Source organism: Pogona vitticeps, chromosome 4 (assembly GCF_051106095.1).
Source record: "Pogona vitticeps strain Pit_001003342236 chromosome 4, PviZW2.1, whole genome shotgun sequence".
In the NCBI taxonomy this organism is placed as follows: domain Eukaryota; kingdom Metazoa; phylum Chordata; class Lepidosauria; order Squamata; family Agamidae; genus Pogona; species Pogona vitticeps.
The window spans coordinates 132,573,471-132,595,581 of NC_135786.1; the positions used below are offsets into that span (position 1 = coordinate 132,573,471).

General features: G+C 41.5%; 1 protein-coding gene across 9 annotated transcripts in view; it reads left to right on the forward strand.

Annotated features, from left to right (window-relative positions):
• The window catches only part of KIAA0232 (KIAA0232 ortholog), a 61,125-nt gene that overhangs the window by 7,222 nt on the left and 31,792 nt on the right, over positions 1-22,111 (forward strand). For 4 of the 9 annotated variants that reach the window (XM_078392528.1, XM_078392530.1, XM_020790546.3 and 1 more), the window contains exon 2: positions 14,182-14,691. The exons of 2 other annotated variants lie outside the window; for them this stretch is intronic. In XM_078392528.1, coding sequence (XP_078248654.1) covers positions 14,461-14,691 — 231 coding nt within the window. In that variant the 5' untranslated portion in view covers positions 14,182-14,460. The remainder of the gene's footprint in view (positions 1-14,181; positions 14,692-22,111) is intronic. 3 more of the 9 variants (XM_020790549.3, XM_078392532.1, XM_078392531.1) reach the window with 1 other exon arrangement.

Consider the following 22,111-nt stretch of genomic DNA (forward strand, 5'->3'; position numbering starts at 1 on the left):
GGAGAATGAAGTAAAGCTTGGCATGGGAGTCCTTCAGATAAAGTATGTTTATGGTAGAATACTGCAGCTAAAACCCTGTTATTTAATTATGCTAGTGTAAGTGTGGTGGAGTAAATCACACTTGTGAATTGCCTGTAGTTAATGAGTTGCCAGTTGTATTTCTTGCCTCATGGCAACTCACATGTCTAGGACACGACAAAGGGATATAAATGACAACTTTTTAACTGAGGGCAGTTTGCTGTACAGTATGTGTCACTGTACTTTTATGCTGATGTAACTAAACAGTAGAATTCTGGCAGGTATGTCGTTTTTTGCTTCATGGACATTTATTATGCTCTATGGGAACAGGAAAAAAAGTTACTTTTAAACTCTTTTGCGGTGATGTGAATCAGATGGTATTATCTGGGTTCTTCCCCCTCACCCCGCAGTCTCCTCACTGCTTCTTCATTCCTTCCCCTACAATATATACAGTATTTCGACACTAGAATGGGGGCAGAAGGCAAAGTTGTGGATTACGCAAGAGCTGCTTCCTTAGTGACATAATGCATGAATGTGGCTGCAGATCCTTGAAGCTAGCAGCTGCCTGTCACATACCGTACTTTTTGCATTTCTGCTTCCTTCTCTATTGGGAGCTAGCAATAGGGAAGTAGAGCTGTATCATATATGGCCTGGCACTAAGGCAGCTGCTAGCATCTGTGCAGCAGAAACTCTAACTGTTGTGTTTTGTACTTTTAGGTCACAGCAAGAAGGCATGAAGATCGTGCCTTCCACCCTTAACTTTAAAGTACCAAGAGTTCTTACAGTGACTGGCAAGAGAGCAGCTGCTTGAGTGACATAGTTCACAGCTGTCCTTTCCCCATCAGTTTCTTTTAGTGCAGAGCAAGGAAAGGGGACAGCTGAGGGTAGATGGTTGGACACTGGGCATCTGTTTGTGTGTGTCAGCTTTTCTCTCCTTGCATCTAGGCAAGAGCGACAGAGGAGAGTGAGAAAAAGAAGTCTGAAAAAGTGGACTTGTCCATGAAAGCTCACATTAAAAATCAGCAATTAGTCTTGAAGGTGCCACAAAATTTTTGTCTTTTTGTTGTTACCTGACAGGACACTGACAGTAGACAAATATTGTCTCATTAAGGTGCTTGGTTTGTAAGCATAGCTGGGCACCCAAGCAATCTGTGCTGTCTATTGGAGAGACAGTAGGAAGAAATTCAATCAAGTACAGTAAAAGACTATTTTATCCTTTCAGACTTCAAACAGTAGTTTAAATTCTCAAAGAAAGAATGACCTTCTGTATGCAGTCTCTAGAATGTAGTTTGGTTTAACACAACTACTGTATGTGTTTTAGAAATGGGGATTTTAGCTGGGTTTTTCCCCTACTTCTAGGAAGAGATAAATAGCCTCTTGCAGCCTTCCATATGTGCATGTGTATGGCAGAGAAGATCATTTGGCCATGCCTGCTTTCAGTCCTCCCCATTTTTTCTATGGTGTTAGTCACTGGTATAGGCCCCAGGAAATCTCCTCCCCACCCAAGAATGTAACTGTTGAAGTGAAAAGGTTCCACACGTATGCCTTACAAAATTGAATTCTTGAAGCAACATACAAGATAAAACAAAACCAGTCAAGATCTAACAGTTAGTAGTAGTTCTGTGATTGTGTTCATATGTCAAATTAGAATAAAAATATTTTCTAAAGGAACATTTGAAAAAATTTGGAAAAATTTAGACATGTGTACTATCTGAAATCCCAGTGCTTATGATGCATTCAAGTAAGCCCATTGAATCATTGGGGATTTGGCCTCTGTAAGTTCTGTTGATTCAAATAGACCTGCTCTAGTTGGGCCTTGTGGTGCACAAGCCTCCCTAAGGAGCACTTAGCACTCGGTGAGAGAGTTCTACAGGCCACTTACCTACCACCTTTGCGCTGAGGCAAGTCCCAAGACCTCAGGAATGTGTAGCGTAAGCCCCTTGAACAAGTCTGATCTTAAAAGAATACTTTACTTTTACCCAGTACTTTGCAAGTACAGACACATGGGCTTTCTAATTCCTTAGAATTCACAGCAGCTCAGTTAGATAGGACTGTCAGTGATAGCTAGTTTGTGGCCCTCTCCACCTCCTGGATTTAGCCAGACCCTGCTGTTCAAGAGACCAGTCCTTTGTAAGAATTTTTATAATTATTTTTTATTAGAAAACTAGAGTTTCATAAAATCAGTTTATATTGCTCAAGCTTTAGCATAAAGAACATATTCAAAGATAATGACAGTTAAATAAAAAAACTAATCCACATTAAAATAAAAAAAAACACTACTAAGCTGGGCTAAGGTGGGCTAACCCCACCTCCTTCTGGCAGTCACATACTTTGCCATTGAGCTACATAACGCATTCCAGAAAGAATCATCATCTCTCTTCAGCTTTGTCATGAACCACGCTGTACCTGTCTTCAGAAAAACACTCTCATTCCCATGTCTCTCAAATCATCTTCACATAGAACCTGTCTGACTCCATCTTACATTCCTCTGACTGCATATCCCACACTGCTTCAACTCCATCACAGGCCTTACTATGCTAAAGTAATTTGTAACTAGAGCACCCATATTTGAATCAGTGGAACTTAATTGATGACTTGATTCACCAAATCTCCCCTGATCCAGGGCCTTCTCTAGTGCAGGTTATAATACTAAGCAGTAGAATTTTAGCCATTGTTGGGGAATTCCAGTGATGTGATACTGTGTTTCAGGTTGTCCAGTATTTCTAAAACAAGTACAGTGGTGCCTCGCTTAGCGATGTTAATTGGTTAAAAAAAAACATTGCTATGGGAAAACATCGCTAAGCGAAACACCATTTCTGATAGGAATGCATTGAAAACGGGATAATCCGTTCCAGTAGGAACGAATTGACGTCCTTAAGCGAAAATTGCCATAGGAAACATCGCTAAGCAAAACAATGTATCCCCCATTGGAATGCATTGAAACCTTTTCAATGCATTTCAATGGGGGAAAAATTCAACAAATTAAAAAAGAGTCAGAACAAAGTCAAATTTGGTTAACAAAGGGTTTATTAAGTGCACTTCAACATCATAACACTGTGCAGGTGATTTCAAACATTTTAAACAGTAAACTTAAACTTTATAAATAACAGAAAAACTTTTTTAAAAAAGCAGACATGAGGCAGGAACTTTAAGTTTATAAATTTTAACTTTATAAATAGCATAGAATTTTTTTAAAAAAAACAGCAAACATGATGCAGGAGCATTGGATTGTACAAAACTGTTTAGAAAGTGCATAATGTACAGAAGATCTTCATGAAGTGCACAAACATAACATTGGATTGTACAAAACTCTTTAGAAAGTGAATAATGTACAGAAAGTCTTCATGAAGTGCACAAACATAAAACATAATTTTTTAAGGACAGAAACTTTTAACATTTCAACATTGTCAGGCAGTAAACATTACAGTAACAGTACAGAAACATTTTTAAAGTGAACAAGTGAGGCTGAAGCCTCTAAACCACCTGGACCACTGTTCAGTGCAGGGACCTGGAGGCACACAGAACTGTCCCCACATCACTGCAGCAGTCTTCTAGGAGGAGGAGGAGGGGGAGGAAGAAGAGATGGTAGAAGGCAACTGGGCACCACTGGTGGAAGGAGAAGATTCCTCGTCCTGTCTAGGCCTCTTTGTGAGGAACCCCTCCATGGTGAGTTGCCTCTGCCTCCTTTTCAGGATCCCTCTGAAAGGGGCCACAAGCTTCTCATCAAAACTGTGCACCATCTTATGTGCCATAGCCTTGTCCTTGTGGTGCCTCTGTAACAGAGTCTGCACATTCTGCCACTGGGTCAAGAGCTCCTTCAGGTCCTTGGTGGACAGATGTTCCTCCTCTGGGTCTTCTTCCTCCTCCTCCATAGCCTCTGCCTGCAGATCATCCAGCTCCTGGGTGGTCAGCTCCTGGTCATGGCCCTCTACCAACTCAGCAATGTCCTCCTCAGTGACCTCGAGGCCCATGTTCCTCCCAAAGTCCACAATGTCCTGCATCACTGTGGACTCAGGTGCAGGTGCAGAAGCACCAGTAGCCACACAGTCTGGCCAGAGCGGGCGCCACACAGAGTTCAAGTTCCTCTGGATGATGCCGTCCCAGGCCCTGGTGATCATCTTCAAGCAGATGACGATGTCGAACTTCTCCCTCCAGAAATCACGCAGGGTGAGATTGGTGGTATCGGTCACCTCAAAACAGCGCCAGAACAGCTCCATAGTGTACCGTTTTTTGAAGTTAGCGATTACCTGCTGATCCATCGGCTGGAGTATCGGGGTGGTGTTTGGAGACAGGAACATGATCTTGATAAAGGAGAACTTCAACAAGTGATCCTCAAGGCCTGGAGGATGGGCAGGAGCATTGTCCATGAGGAGCAGGGCCTTCAGTGGCAGGTCATTGTCCAGCAGGTACCGCTTCACAGCTGGGCCAAAAGCGTGATTGACCCAGTCCACAAAGAGGACACGTGTGACCCAAGCCTTGGCATTGGATCGCCACATCACCTTCAGCCGGGCTTTGTCCACCTTGTGCTTCTTGAAAGCACGTGGATTCTCAGAATGGTAGACCAGCAAGGGCGTTGGCACAGAAGAGGAGGGTCAGATGGTCCTTCATCGGCTTGTGGCCAGGCAGCTTGCTCTCCTCTTGGGTCAGGAAGGTCCTTTGGGCATCCGCTTCCAAAACAGGCCGGTCTCGTCACAGTTGAAGACCTGCTTTGGAAGGTAGCCCTCTGTTGTCATGACCTCCAGGAACTCCACGGCAAAGTCCTCAGCTGCAGTAATGTCGGAGCTGTCAGCCTCTCCGTGCCTCACCACACTGTGGATGCCGGATCTGGTCTTGAAGCTTTCAAACCAGCTTCTGCTGGCCTCGAACTCTTCAGGCTCAGCTGATGTTCCGGGCTGCTGCTCCATGAGGTCTGTGTACAAGGCCCTGGCCTTCTCGCAGATCACAGCCTCAGTCACTGTGTCCCCTGCACACTGCTTCTGTTCCATCTAGATAACCAGGAGCTTCTCCACCTCCTCCAGGACAGCTGGCCAGTTCTTGGCGATCCTGGTGACACCCTTCGCTGCATCCATGGCAAGGATCTTCTCCCTGTTCGCTACGATGGTGCCAATGGTGGATGCATTCCGGCCGTACTCCCTGGCGATGTCCGCAATGCGTTTCCCTCCATCGTACTTTCTGATGATGTCTTTCTTCATCTCCAGGGTAACCTTCTCCCTGGTCGGCTTGCCAACCTGGGCAGAAGCAGGCTTCTTTGGACCCATGTCTGATGTTGCTACGTTAAAAAAAAAAACAGTCAGTGCTTTACATCTGCTTCACCTTCCCACACCTGGCCAAAACTGCCCTGGACAAACAAGTGGCATAACACACACATCCCCACTGCAACCTAAGGGGGAAAAAAACACAGGAGAAGAAATTCATACCTACCTCTTGATTTACCAGATGTTCTGGAAAAGGCCACCAAAGGCCACACCACGCCACAAGAGGATGCCTGGCCAAAGAAAATTTGAGAAAAATTAGACTTAACATATAACTACACCCCCCCCCCCACCACAACCTAAGGGGAAAAAACCACAGGAAAAGAAATTCATACCTACCTCTTGATTTGCCATATGTTCTGGAAAAGTCCACTAAAGGCCACACCACACCACAGAAAGGAATGCCTACAGTAAAAAAAAAAAATCAAACTTGGCATCCTACTTTTGCATTTAAACCCCCAAAACAGAAGCTAATGTACCCCCTAGGTTTCAACCCGTCGGGTTCAAATTTTGAAACTCAGGTTTTAACTTCGGGATCCAATTGCAAAAGCCAGGCATGCACAGAACGCCATGAAAAACCATTTCAAATGAGACTTTAGCAACTTTCCACACAACCCCCCCACACACACACACACCAAGAAGCAGCATGGCCTTAAAAAATTGTAAACTCAGGTTTTAACTTAGGGATCCAAATCCCACACAAATCCACACAAACCCCCACCAAAAAAACCCCTGCAATTTCCCCAATGAAAACAACCCCCAAAGCCAGAGCCAGCCAGACCCAAATTCCCCCTTGCAAAGAAAAATCTGATTTTTGCAATAAAACCCAACACCCACCCAGGAGAAGAAATGCAAACTTACCTTTAGCTATTCAATAATTTCTGCAGATCTTCTCTTCAGCTCCTCAAGCACAGGATGCACCCACAAGACAGACCAAAGTTGCAAAGCCAACCTTGGAACTGCATGTGGAAAAGAAAGCCCAGGATGCATGGGGAAGGGGTTTTATACCTTCCCCGCACAAGGCACAATGCATCCTGGATATCGACAGTTACATTAGCATTGCCAAACAGCCACTATTCCCGCTCTTTTTAAAACATCGCTAAGCGAAACGGGTACCCAAAACCTAATCGTTATTCATTTAGCATATCAACCACAGTAAGTGTTAATTGGAGTGGTGGTGTCCACAAACTTTGAATATTACGAGAAACAAAAACCTGTCCTTGCTTCTCTTTGCAGAGGAAGGAGCAGAATCCCAACATCACAAAATACTTGAAACTTAGTGGCGTTGTGGGGAAGGAGTCACCTGGCTTCCTTCTGAACTGGAAACGGGTGCTGATGGCTCTTGTCTTGTGTGCAGAGTTTCAGAGATAAACATTCTGAGAATTTGTAGCAATCCATACTCAAAATCTATCCATAGCCAAAAATGTCCCACCAAGAACTTACTTGATAGTGCTTCTAAAAATGGTGATTCCATCAAATGCCTTTGGCCAGCCAAAAAAATCAGGTAGCACAGATTGCCATCCTTTGATCCTGGTATGTCTCAGTTTTAACGTATTTTCAGTGTTGACATTTTCTGACTTATTCTAAACATTGATCACTCTTTAATGAATGATTTAGCCTCTTGGTAGCTGCAGTGATGTCCTGATTAAAGTGAAGTACAGATTATAAAGCCTGACACTATTCCATTTTTAACTTGCTTATAGAATCAGAATCATTTTTGCTCATATTCCAGGTTCAGGCATATTTTTATTAATCATAAATCTGAAAAATACATTGTTTTTATTGTAAATGCATATATTGTATTGTAATTTAAATATGTTTTAATTTTTTTTACAACCCATCACATTTCTTCCTTGTTAATGGCTTGATTCTTCCATCCCAGGGGAGGTAATTGAACTACAAGGACGCAGAGTACATCGAGCAGACAGGTCTATTGAATCTGGGAAGAGCAGAGGTGGAGGGGTTTGTGTTTACACAAACGATAATTGGAGCACAGATGTTAAAATAATGGACATTCACTGTTGTCCTGATTTGGAGTATTTGGCAGTGAAATGCCGCCCCTTTTACCTGCCTCGTGAGTTTAATGTTGTTATAATAACAGCAATATATATACCTCCTGATGCTAACACAACCACAGCTTTGAGTTGTTTGTTAACTGCTATCAGCAAACAGCAGCAGGCCTACCCAGATGGAGTGCTGGTGGTAGCAGGTGATTTCAATCAAGCCAATTTAAAGACCGTCCTCCCTAACTTTTATCAGTATGTGGACTGTCCCACTAGAGGGGAAAATACCTTGGATCAGGTATATTGTAACATCATGCATGGATATAAGACGAAGCCATTGCCTAGCTTGGGACAGTCAGATCATATATCTCTTTTTTTTATTCCATCGTACAGACCCCTTGTTAAAAGAATCAGACCATCAATTAGAGAAATACAAGTGTGGCCAGTGGATGCAACTGAGCAACTTCAAGATTGCTTTAGGAGCACTGATTGGACACTGTTTGAGGAGGACAATGTTGATACTTATGCCTCGACAGTACTGTTTTATATCAAAAGCTGCATCGATGTTATTGCTACTACAAGACAAGTACGAGTGTTTTCTAACAACAAGCCTTGGCTAAATAGAGAAGTGCGCCTTTTATTAAAAGCCAGAAATACTGCTTTTCATTCTAGTGATGAACTACAGTATAGAGAGGCCAGAGCTAAACTGAAAAGGGGCATTAGGGATGCCAAAGCTATGTACAGCCAGAGAATTGAACAACACCTTGAAAGTTCTGACACTCGCCGAGTGTGGCACGGCCTACGACAAATCACTGGTCAGAGTAACAAAAACAGTCTGTGTAGCAGCAGTGATTTTTTGGCTGAGCAGTTAAATCAATTTTTCAGCCGTTTTGAGGTGGAAACAGGAACAACCATTATTCCAGCACCTACTGTCCATAATACATCACTAGAATCTACCATCGACAGACAACCACTAGTACTGCAGATTTCAGATGTGAGACGCGCTTTCCAGAATATTAATATTCGAAAGGCAGCTGGACCAGATGGAATCATGGGACGAGTTGTTAGGGGCTGTGCTGCAGAATTAGCTGGAGTTTTTACGGATATTTTCAATCTATCCTTGTTGCAGTGTTCTGTCCCCACTTGCCTGAAGACATCTATTATAGTGCCAGTCCCGAAGCAGTCAGCTGTGGTATCTCCCAATGATTATAGACCAGTAGTTTTAACATCTGTTATTATGAAATGTTTTGAGAGATTGGTGCTGGATTACATTAAGGCTAGTCTTCCACCTTCTTTGGATCCATGGCAATTTGCATACAGGAGAAATAGATCTACTGATGATGCTGTGTCCATCGTACTCCATACTGTATTGAGCCACTTAGAACAACAGGGAACTTATGCGAGGCTGTTGTTTGTGGATTATAGCTCTGCTTTTAACACCATTCTACCAAATAGGTTGTTTTTAAAAATGATCAACCTGGGATTACCTCAGGAGATCTGCATGTGGATAAAGGATTTTCTGACAGATAGGCCACAGTCAGTAAGGATGGGATCCCACCATTCTTCTACCCTGGTACTAAGTACAGGAGCTCCCCAGGGCTGCGTGCTAAGTCCCTTCCTCTATTCCCTGTACACACATGATTGCACCCCACTATATAACACCAATGCAGTTATTAAATTTGCGGATGATACAACAGTGGTGGGACTCATAAATAAGAACAATGAGTCTGCTTATAGAAAGGAAGTACAAAGATTGATACTATGGTGTAAAGAAAATCATCTCACACTTAACATCAAAAAAACTAAAGAACTCATAATTGATTTTAGGAGGAAGAGAAATGTACATTTACCACTGTACATAAACGGTGAGGAAGTGGAGAGAGTTGGTAGTTTTAAATTTCTGGGCACTTACATCTCAGAGGACCTCTCATGGACTATAAATGCCAACATGCTAATAAAGAAGGCACAGAAGAGGCTGTATTTCCTGAGAATGCTCGGGAAGTTAAATTTATCACAGCATTTACTTCTGTCCTACTACCGTAGCACCATTGAGAGTGTCCTAACTTATGGCATTCTGGCATGGTTTGGGAGTAGCTCTGTAGCGGACAAAAAAGCTCTACAGAGAACCATTAAAATTGCCCAGAATATCATCGGGCTCCAGCTACCAACCCTGGATGACATCTTCACATCCCGCTGTCTGAGGAAGTCACACAGCATCCTGAGAGACTCTTCCCATCCTGCTTATAACTTTTTTGAACTGTTACCGTCTGGCAGAAGATATAGAACAATTAAGACTCGGACCACACGTTTTCTAAATAGTTTTTATCCTAGAGCTATAATTGCAATTAATAATGAGCTTAAAGACCACCAGTAGTGAATAATTAGTTGGACTGTGTTACTTGGCCTGAGGTGTAGATGTTTGTATTTTTAGTGGGGGATTTCTAGTGGGTGGGGAGTGTTTGGGGAATGTTATGTGTGTGCATGTGTCTGGTCTCTGGGTGTCTGTGAATTTCGTTGTATGATATACTGTGTATATACTTACAATGACAATAAATTATATTATTATTATTAAATTAGCTGTTGCCTTACAGATATCTTCTGTATTTCCATCTCAACTAATTCTTATCTTCGTCATTCATTTGGGTAGTTTTAATGTTTCAGTTTCTCTCTCTCTCTCTCTCTCTCTCTCTCTCTCATATTTTAAAAATGTCTTCCTTTAATCCATATGTGTTTTGTGTCAATGAGTACTTTGCTTTTTATTGCCATATAAGCCAACAGTTTCCCTGACTGCAGTGGAAACCCTTGCTGTTTGTTCAGGTGTCTATTGAGCACTGTGTATTGAATACAAGTTTGGTTGCATAGCAGACAGCTTGGCAAAGGGAGGACGCTTCTTGTGTGATTGCATACATAGATGATAACTCAAAGATCCACACTTACAAGTGAGCAACATGTCCTCTCCCAGTAGTTATCTCCCCTATATTTTTAAATCAAAATAATGAAATGAACATCCATTTCTGAGTACCATTCTACCCAACCACCTGCTGGCTTAAAAAAGAATTAATTTTAAAAATACATGTAACAATATCAAAGCATAGCTCTGGTCACTTACTCCAGACTTTTTTGTGGCTTTCTTCTCTTGCCAATGATCCAGACTGTACAAAATTGAGTCCAACTGGAATCAGTATGTTTTAAGAGAAAATCATCTTCCTCCATATGGTGTATACCTTTCTAGATCTTAATAAAATCTTTGTTCCTCCTTTAGTTTTTTCCCCCCTTAGGTTTGAACTATCTAAACACATTTTTTTTTCTTGAAAGACGTTCTGCATACTCCTTGTGATTTTGGTTACTTATTCCCTGTTCTCTATGCCATCCCTAAGATTGTATGACTGTTACCGGCCATAGACCAAAACTATATAATGTAATATGATACCCACCATCTTATTTTCAGTCCTTAATTATAAATCTGTTTTAATTTAATGAATATATATGAGTATAGTGACTTCAGGTAGTATTTTTGTGAGCAGTCCTCAAAGAGGGAGAAGACCACAAAGCAGACTTAAAATACAGAAAGGTATTATTTTTATTTTATTTTATTTATACCCTGCCTATCTGGTCATTGCTACCACTCTAGGCAGCTTAGTTCACTCTAGGTACCTTAGTTCAGAGGGCTAGGAGAGTAGAGATAGTTTGTCTTTCTTCCTGGTAGGAGAATTCCATAATTGAGATGCTGTAGTAGTGAAACTTTTGCCTTTTATCATGAAGCTCATGTAACATGATGGGGCCTCCAGAATTATCAAAGGTAAAGCAGAGGAGCAGATGGTTCTTCAGGTATCTGGTTCCCAAGCTATGCCTGATTTTAAAGATATGAACTTTCAACTAAACTCAAACAGACTATGAGCTAGTCTTTATACCAGACCTGGGCAAAGTGCGGCCCGAGGGCCACATATGGCCCGCGAGCCGCTCCTGTCCGGCCTGCGGATAGTTTTGGACATCAAAACCATTTATAGCTTTTTGTCTAAAGTTGATCAGTTGCTTATCTTTAACATACCGCAAAAAAACTCTTTAGTACTTATGAAGATTAACAAGTTTTAAAAAAACAATCATAACATCACTGTTTCGTTTTATTTTTAAGTAAAGTTGGTTCGGCCCCTGAACACAGTTCAGATTTTTCATGTGGCCCCCTATAGAAATTAATTGCCCACCCCTGCTTTATACATATTCCTTGTTATTGATTCTGGTTAGTAACCCAAAAGCAGTACAGTGGTGCCTCGCTTAACAAGCGCACCGTTTAATGACGAATCCGCATAGCGATCTGTTTTTTCAGATCGCTAATGCAATCACATAGTGATGTTTTCAATGGCAAAACATCGCATTGCGATGATTGGTAAGCATTTCGCTTACCGATCTCCGCATTGCGATTTTTTTTAAACAGCTGATCGGCGGTTCCAAAATGGCCGCCGGACGCCCAAAATGGCCACCGCAAGCATTTTCATGCCCTGCCCTCGCTTACCGAGGGCGCGAAAATGGTGGTGCTATGGAGGAACTTCGCTGAACGGTGAGTTTGGGGCCCCGTAGGAACGCATTAAACGAATGGTTTTTTAATCCGTTTAGCGATGTTTTTGCATAGCGATGATTAATCCGGAATGGATTAACGTCGCTATGTGGGGCACCACTGTATTTTTAGCTAGTAACAGTTTTTCTGTGGTCTTCAAAGGCAACTTTTTGTCCATCCCATTGTAGCAGAGTGCAGGGACAGTTAGCAGTGTATGAGTAAAACTCCAGGAAAGGCTGCTGTTGGCATGCAAATTCCAACTGCTACAATGGTGGTGCATTAGTCTCCAGTGACAGAACTGGATCTTTGACCACCAGGTGGTAGCTTGAGGTACACATCTGAGATTTTCTTTGCTATTTTGGTGCTCTGTTGCTGTTTTGTAAATTCTGTCTTCACCAGCCAGTTATGTCTTAGGTGTGAGTGTATTGCTAAGGAATGCTTTGTCATGTTTGCTAAAGGCTTGTCAGTTTGGAGGTGCAAGAAGTGGTGCCAGGGTGCAGTATATTTTACTGCTATTTCTTATGTATGCAAGACCACTATTTTCAACAGAGGAATTACGTAGGGCCAGTTCTGCCCTTCCAAAATGAACCCTTGCTTTTTATGTAGGCATGAAACAGTAACCAGCGGCCGTAATAGCAGTGTTTAGGGTAGGGAATGCAGCAATGATCTGTATAGGTATTTCTCTCTTTCCTCTTCTTTGTAGAGAGGACAGTGTCAAATATTGTCTTTCCTCCACCCATGTAGAGAAAGAGGCATCCCAGCTGATCAGGTTTCCTGTAATTCTCTTTGAGCCACAGTATGTCAGGTGTTTGTCATTTGTTTGTTGTAAATGTCTGTGTCTTATCCATATGGTAGAAACTAAAGCTGTGACTCAACAACACTGTTGTGTGGAATGCTACACAGGGTGAATTTGATTTGAATTGGTCATTGATTTTTATCTGCCCTGGTACTAAATCTACTTTTGAAGGGTATAACATTTGAAATATGAGAAAGTTGCTGACTTATTCAGTTGTTCCAGACTATTTCCCTTTTGAACTTCAAGGGAAAAGTTTGAGGACCAAGCCACCCCTTCTCTGCCAAGCTGTTTCTGTTTTTAAGTTACACAATAGCATAGGAGTGAAGTCCTATTGTAGCTTTGTTCCCTCCATTGTCATCCCCAGAGGCCACCTATTTTTGGAAAATAAAAAGATAAAATGAACAACCTCTGTTATCTGGGGAGGCTGTCTAAAAAGGAGATTAAGCTTCAATTGATATAGAGAGCTTACTGTATACAGATAGCAGAAATTCTGCTGCTTCAGATGTTGCAGTGTCCACGTCAACAAGTGTGGAGTGAGCATTCATTGCTTCTTCCCATCTTAATACAACATACTTTTAAGTTAATGAATTGGGATGGGTTGAATTCTTTGAAATGTTTCTTAGATGTAGCCTGGGTTTGCATCTAGTAAGAGAAACCATATATTGAAAAACAAAAGGAGTAAGGCTCACATCTTGGTGAACTTCATAGCCTGAGAACTGGGAATTTCCAAGCTCAACTCATTCTGATGCCAACACTATACTGGCTGAACCCCATGTTGAAACATTTTGGAAACACTTACTGTATTTTTCTGTGTATAAGATGCCCCCATGTATAAGACACCCCCCCCCCACTTTTCTAACCCAAAATTAAGAAATCTAAGTGGATCTTAGCAAGTGTAGGCGGAAAGGAATCAAAGCAATCCCGCGACTGCATGATTGTTTTGATCCCTTTCCCTCTTAAACAGTCATGGGATTGCTTTGATCCTTTCCCCATACACTTGCTAAGCCCCATGGGACCTAGTAAGCAGAGGGGAAAGCAGTTATCAAAGCCATCCTGCAGTGCTTTGATCCCTGCTTTCCTTTTGCTAAGGCTTAGCAAGTGGAGGGGAAAGCCGGGATCAAAACCCTGCAGGATCACTTTGATCCCTGCTTTCCCCTCCACTTGTTTTTCTCTTCTCAGCTTACTTCCGTGTATAAGACAACCCTCAATTTTTAGTCTAAAGATTTTAGACAAAAGTATAGTCTTATACATGGAAAAATAAGGACTGTTCAATGAAGGGCAATGAATGACCTTACCCAGAGCTGGAAGAGAGGAAAGTTCAGTGGCAAGGTGTGCCCAAATCTCATTTTAGTTTTCATATTCTTTGTGTTCACAACAGACGTATATCACAATAACTTCTTCATGAGAATCTTGGTTTTCTGTCATAACTGTTTATTTATAGGAAGCCAAGCCAAGTTACCTTTTTGCATATATTTATATTTATGTGTATGTGTGTTATGTTTAATTACAATTTGTGGTTTTTTTATATACATCATACCTTCTTTTTTTCCCCTCTTATAGGTCCTGCTGGGGATTTACATCTGGCTTCAATGTGAAATTAAGGTAGAAAAATGCACATAAACATGTGTTTCCTGTTAAGATTTAGTGTGCTCAGTGATTATGCCTGAAGAGTGGGTCTTGTCTCTGTACTGATAACTGCCAGGAAGTATAAATGATTGCCCTAGAAGTCAAGTGTGTCTCCTCCTTACTGGAGTAAAAAAAAAATCCACCTCCAGGTTTCCACGGAATATCATCTACAGAAAATGCATCTCGTTCTAAGGATGACAGCCACGTAGATTCATGCACCTGATCTATACAGTTGTTGTGGATGGTTTGCCATCTGAAAGCTCCTCAAGCTCCTGTCTGGGTCCTGTGCCTGTTTCTGAAATGTCTCTGCTTCATGCTTTGGGCCCTGTGCAGACCTGGCTGGGACAAGAGCTAGAAAAATGTGGCATTGATGCCATGATTTATACTCGCTATGTCCTTAGTCTTCTGCTGCATGATAGTTATGACTACGATCTGCAGGAACAGGTATTTGCATATTTTAGATGTGTTTGAATGAGTGAGGGCATGTTTTGCTTGTGCAACACATGTTTTAATGATGTTAAAATGTAATGTGTGTTTGCTAGTGTCTTATTTCTCTTTAAATAATTTTTAGTTAAAAACAGAAAAGAACACATGGCACTTGAAAATATGTTCAAGGATTTGGCATACTTATTGGGATACTTGACTTTTGATTATGATGTATAACGCACAGTATAAATCACATGACTTGTTTTTAGTTATCACATACAATCAATCAAGCCTGTGTTTCAGAAGAAATTTGTCATGTGGTTTAGAACAGTGGTTCTCAATGCTTTGCTGTCCAGATATATTGGATTTTAACTCCACTGAGTTTGTCATGCTGGCTTGGGATTCTGGGAGTTGGAGTCTGCAATACCTGGAAGCTAAAAGGTTGAACCACTGGTTTGGATGGTGCAATTGGCTTGTTTGTGTTTTTAGGCTCCTTGATAACATGTAATTGTGAAGATGTTTAGCTTGAGCCATTATGTCTAATCACCACTGCCTCCCTTTTTCTCTTTTGCTGTTCTTCCCAGTTTAGTGGTCTGCTGTGGAAGAAACAGATCTCCTTTACAGTCTCCACTGTTGGCTCTTAGGGAAGTTTTGAAATTCAACCAAGAACTGCAAGTTGCCTGTCTATGATATTGAGAATGAGTTGTGGGAGACAACTGAATCAATCCAAAATATTTGCTAGAGCACTTCTGCCTGCCCCCTGCATCTATATTTATATCGCCCTGCCAAACATCACCAGTAGTGTTCCTCTTCTGCTGTTTCCAGTGGCAGGGCATGCTGCAGGCAAGAGTGGCAACTCATATGTGCACCATCCTAGTCCACATAAAGTGCTTTAGTCCATAAGAATTCTATTCTAACATATCCCAACATCCAGATCCAAAATGCAAGTCAAAATTTCAGCCACCTGTTTTGGATCTGTGACCATTATAACCATTACTGCTAGATGTATCTTTTTATGTTTTGAGTTGTATTTGAAAGAGAATGCTCAGCAACATCCTCTCTTTAAATGGCTAGTTTGGGTCATGTGACACACCTGAGGGAGAAGAGGTATAACAGTTGTTCTAGCACAATTAAGAGGGAAAGACAGGCCCATTTCTTTGTAAGGGGAGAAAATACCCAAAAGGAAGGATGCTTCAAAATGGAAATTGGAAGCTAGACCTTTAGAGATTTGCTCATCTCTGTTACCACTTCTTGTACTGCAACACATGTTCCCTTGTCTGCATAGTGTATTGGGATGTAAGCATTCCACCCCAATAGAAGTCAAATCAATATATTTAATGTATCTTGGAAATAGATTGAGAACAAAAACTTTATGATCATTATTTATCTACTACATTTATGGTAGAATTTCAAACTGTTTAACTGAAGTTCTCTATTAGATGGATAGACAGACAAACAGACAACATAAGTTACAGGATAGTTATAAGATATTGGTAGTAAACAGAGGGCTAAAATGAGCAACAAGGATAGAAACTATGCAGCACATAATGACCAGGTTAAAGTAAAGAAAAACATCTTGTGGTAAATACTTCTCTGCATGCCAGGCCAACCATAATTAGAAGAATTTACTGCTAGCCCTTCCTAATAAAGGCTTTTACTGTACTTGTCTGAACTACAGTATTAGTTCATTGTTTCATTTAATAGAAGTGGTCTGTCTGATACCCTGTCTCCTTAAGCATTTTCATTCCTTTGTAGATGTGTTTCCCAAAATCCATTTTGTTATTTCATTTGATGAAAGCCTTTAATCTGAGAGATTTTGTCACTGCTGCCGATGTCACATTGCACATGTAGAGCTGTGCAACAGGATTTCAGCCAGTTTATGTTCATGTCCCTGGGCAGAATCATGTTGGCATTACAGAGTGCAACATTTCTGCTAGTGGTGCCCTTCACAATTTCCAGATTGTAATGGTGCATGGTAATGATTTCCCTATTCAACATAGTGGAGGTTTCCAGTTGTGACAGTTGTGAATATGCAGATGTTGTGAAAGAACCACACACAAATCCATTTATAAATCATTTGAAAGAAATGATATTCTAGCTGGTTTTTGGGCTGTTTGGCTGTGTTCTGAAGGTTTTTCTTGCTAATGTTTCACTTGTCTCTGTGGCTGGCATCTTCAGAAGATGGGAGTTAGAACTCTGTGTTCTGGTGTGTAGTTGAATATTTGTAGCTGTGAGATCAGCTTTTTATCCTTTTCAGGAGATTAGATCATTATGGTGATCAGGGTGTTTTTTGTTATGAGTGTATTGTTGTGATGGGGGAAGATGATCTGTCAATGTGATTGATAGGTGTTGTTACCTAGTCCTTTGTGTGCAATGTCTGGGTAGAGTTCGTTCAACTTTTTGCAGGCTGTATTTTTCAGTGCTGGGAGCCAGGCTTTGTTGAGTTTTAGACTTGCTTCTTTTTTGTTGAAGCTCTGCTGGTGTTTGTGGATTTCAATGACTTCCCTGTGTAGTCTAACATAATGATTGCTGGTGTTGTCCAGTACTTCTGTGTTTCAAAATAGAATTTCATGTCCAGCTTATTTCAGGGCATGTTCAGCTGCTGTTGATTTTTCTGGTTGTTTTAGTCTGCAGTGTCTCATGTTCTTTGATTCCGGTGTGGATGCTGTGTTTTGCGGCCCCAATATATTATATTATATATTATTCTTTACTTTACTTCCCTATATTGCATAGATGTTTGTAGATAATAAGTTATTCATCCCAGTTACCAGTAACTGCAATCATTGGTAAAATTCTTATTGCTTTGTGTAGTAAATTCCACTAGAATCATAGAATAATGGAGTTGCAATGGGGTCTATAAGGCCATCGAGTCCACCCTCCTGCTCAGTGCAGGAATCAAAGTATATCTGACAGATGGTTGTTTAACTTTGTCTTGAATTCCTCCAGTGTTGGAGTGCTCACTGCCTCCCAAGGTCATTGGTTCCATTGCTATACTGTTCTAACTAGAGATGGGATGTTTGTATTCATCTCCTCTGGGAGACGAATATGAATATTGCCAGCACAGTTGGAGATACTCTTTAGACCTGCCCCCCAGAACCAGCCAGTCCACTTACTGGTTGTGGTGTGAGGGAAGTAGCCTGGCTAGCACTTCCCTGCCTCCCTTCGCTGCTGACCACTCAGCTGCTGAGCAGGGAGACTTGTCATCCTGCCTTCTTGCTGGAGTGATCAATAGCACAGGAAGGCGGGGAAGCGCCAGTCAGGCTACTTCCACATTTGGCACAGCATGAACAATTATGGGCCTGTACACCACGACCAGTAAATGAACTCGTCAGTTCTGGGCGTGGGTCCAAAGGGCCCAGCCAAATGTGGCAGTACAGTGGTGCCTTGCTTGATGATGTTAATTTGTTCCAGAGAAATTGTTGTAGAGCGAAAACATCGTCAAACGAAACGGAAAAAACCCAGCGAAGATCCTCCATACAGCAGCCATTTTCAGTGCCTGTAAAACGAGGTATCCGTCCTAGAAAACAGTGGGTGGCCATTTTCTTCAGCTGGTGGCCATTTTGAAACCTGACGATCAGCTGTTTGCTGATTGTCAGAAAACAAAAATCTGTTCCCGAAGCAGGGAACCGATCATCGCAAAGCGAAATTCCCCCATTTAAACCATTGTTTTGCGATCGCAAAAATGTCAACATAATGTAGATTCGTCGTAAAGCGGGGTAATCGTCCAGCGGGGCACGACTGCACTGTATTTGTATTTGTCTCCCCTGGGAGATGAATACAAATATCCCATCTGTAACTCTAATAGTTAGGACATTTTTCTAAATCTGACTTCCTGTATCAGGAGCCCATTATTACATGTCCTACATTCAAAGGTTTGGAGACCCCCTGGTCTATAGGATACCTTCTTGCACTCATTTGTTGAAAAAGAACCCTGACAGTTACGTTGTGTTTGAGTGAGAAGTGGTGAAAAAATGAGTCAGCTTCTGGGATTTTCCTTTGCTTAGTGTTACTTTGTGAATGGTGGCAAGTAGAGATGGGAGTTTTCATATTTCTATATGAATATCCCCGCTCAGCTGGACTTAACAAGGGGGCTAGACCATCGAACTCACACATCCAGCAGTGGTAGAATCCTCGCTCATCCTTCCAATCACTCCCGGATACCGCTCTCTTCCCACTCGGCTAGTCACTCCAGGCAGGGGGAGGAAGGATGAGTTTCCCTGCATGGCTGCTGAGTGGCCTGTCAAGCGGGAAGAGAGTGGTGCTCTGGGAGTGATTGGAAGGATGAGTGAGGCTGCCACTGCTAACCTAACCATGTGTGTGAGCATGCCACGCCCACCTCTGAATGTGCCACGCCCTCCTGTGCACGGACCCCACCCCCCAACCCGTCCACAGTTGGGAAAAGGTTGGGAATCACTACTGTAGACCATCTTGACTAATATGATTGATGTCAACATTCAGACTGCCTTTTGCTCTATAAAGCTTGGCAGCCTTTTTCCTGCTGCCAGCGTGGGCACAGTACTGTGTAACAATGTTGGGCCATTTCCTGGCGTATTGAGTTGCGGATACAGAAGTGCAATATTCCACATTCATAAACTGGAGATTTTTTTGGGGGGGGGGAGAATTGAATTCTTCTATCACAGCTAGGGAAAGGGAGGGAGGAAATCATGTGGCAGCATAACTGACCTGATACTTTTGCCTTGTTCTTTGTATAGTATAGTGCTCCTGCAAATCCTCCATTGATGCACATTTCAGCTTCTATGCTTTGTGAAATTCCAAAAGAGAAAAATATGTTCCCATATCATCTTAATAAGCTGTACAATGTTGATTACATGAATGCTACATTGAACAGTTTCTTAAATGTAATACAGGATTGCTAACAGAAAACCGCTTCTAAGGAACTAAGATGATTATATAAATAGGTTGCATCCAGAGTTTGCAATAGGGCTTCCCACATTCTTTCCACATTACACCCCTTCCTCTCTCAACAGCCCATCCTCTAAATTGTGGAAATCCTCAGGAAAGAACCTGGTTTTTCAGGGAAATACAGTGGAGAGGAGATAAATGTAAAGATATCACTTTGCTTTCTTTCAGAGTGACCCATTTTCCCCAATCCGGGTAAAAATTGAACAGAAGCTTCTATTATTTAATTTTGATAGCTTTACTGGGAGCATGAGTTTTTTAAAATTTTGATCATATGTTCTACACTCAGGTTTTAGTTGTGTTCCTCTTTTCTGTAACTTTTTGTGTACTATTTATGAAAGCCATGATTGTTTTTAAAATGATATATATACCTAGTTTCACAATGAGTACAAATATGTGTAACAAGGAAAAAATCGTTTCAAGATAGAATGGTGTGAATAGTTCTTCTACAGTATTCTTCTGTTCTCAAAATTGCTTCTCCTGATTTTTTTTCTTTTTCTCTTTTCCTTTCTTTCTTTCTTTCTCTCTCTCTCTCTCTCTCTCTCTCTCTCTCTTTCTCTTTCTTTCTTTCTTTTTTTGACAGCAAAATATGGACAGAATTAACTGATGCTGCTTGATGTGCTGGGCATTTTCTTGTAAGGGCTTAGAAATGAGTAGTATGAGTTGTTCTGGGATTCTCCCTACAGTCTCTCATTATAATGAATAGCTTCACTACATTCTGTTTGTGATCAGAGGCAAGAACAGCATTACATAAATACTCTCAGCTGCCGTAAGATTGTTGATCTGTGTGGAAGGAGAATTACCTAGTTTATGAGCAGGGTGCAGACTGATTTGCCATGTTCAAATGGTAATGAATGTCTCACTTTAGAGGAGTAGTCCCAGCTATTAGAAAGGTAGTTGTATAGTCGTTCCTAAAGAAACTGTCTTCATTCTAGAAGATTATATAACTGCTGTCAGCTAGTTTCTAACATGACTTCACTGTGTCATGAGGTTGCTATGGAGTTGTCCTTTTGGATGAGACGGATGATGCAGATAATCAGATTTCAACAAAGACAAGTTATCGTGATGGATGACCTGTCCTAGGAGAATGGGAGGGAAGAGTTCAGAATAAGTGATAGCACTATCTTCTGAATAGACTGTGTGGGGTAGGAATTGGAAGCACTGGATGGAATCCTGTTGTTCTTATTCAGTGTGATATTTATTATTTGTGATTTATTTCTGTTACTCTGGATGTAGACTGCATAGAGTAGTGCTGGTAGGACTAATTGGTGCGTTATACAAGGATAGATAGATAGATAGATAGATAGATAGATAGATAGATAGATAGATAGATAGATAGATAGATAGATAGATAGATAGATAGATAGATAGATAGATAGATAGATAGATAGATAGATAGGCAAGCAAGCAAGCAAGCAAGCAAGCAAGCAAGCTCTGTGGCACCTCCTATAAGTCGTTTAATACATCAGTGTGGAATAGCCAAATGATGTGGAGTGAATAACAAGTAATGTGCCCAACAGCACTGCTTATTTTCATCAGATTTTGGGGAATGAATTGGTTGAAGGCCAAAAAGTTAAGTTTAACTCGGAAAAGATTTCCTTTGGTGGGTAATTGGTCTGTTCCAGTTGTTAGCATTCATTCTGCTTTGGGATAACATTCAGGTCCATTGTTTGGAAGTGCTTCTAGATGTGGTGTGGGTTTTTTTTTTTTCCCAGAGAACCAGAGGATCTCTGTGACAAAGTGAACTCTCTGCTCCATTAGTAGTTCTACAGGTAGTACTCTTTTTTAGCAGATAGGCTAGCATTGGTTATCTACAATTTCTACATTAGACTAGTAAAAATGCATTATATTTCATTGCTTTCCACAGGCAATTCAGATGCTCGTGATCGTATAGAATATACTTGCAAGAGTGTTAACTGGAGCAAGGTTTTGGGAACATCTTTTAATGCTGCTGATGTTTGTGCTAATTCCTGTTCACTGTCTGAGATCAATTACAAGTACTGAGGCTTATCTTAAAGTTGCCTCTTCATTCTGTTGGATACTTGATCTCTTTATGATCCTTGCTGTGCACTCATCCATCTGATAGTCCTCCATCAGGTGCTCCTGCTATCACAGATACAGCAAACAGTTGTCAGGCAAATAGTCTTTTTGGGGTGATATCCCATTGAGAATATGTGGCACATGGTGGTGCTGCGGGTTAAACCGCAGAAGCCTCTGTTTTGCAAGGTCAGAAGATCAGCAGTCATAAGATCGAATCCATGCAACAGAGTGAGCTCCCGTCACTTGTCCTAGCTCCTGCCAACCTAGTAGTTCGAAAGCATGCAAATGCGAGTAGATAAATAGATACCACCATGGTGAGTAGGTAACGGTGTTCCGTGTCTAGTTGCATTGGGCACGTGACCAGAGAAATTCTACAAACGCTGGCTCTACGGCTTTGAAATGGGGATGAGCACCACCCCCTAGAGTCGGACACAACTGGACAAAATGTCAAGGGGAACCTTTACCTTTACCTTATCCC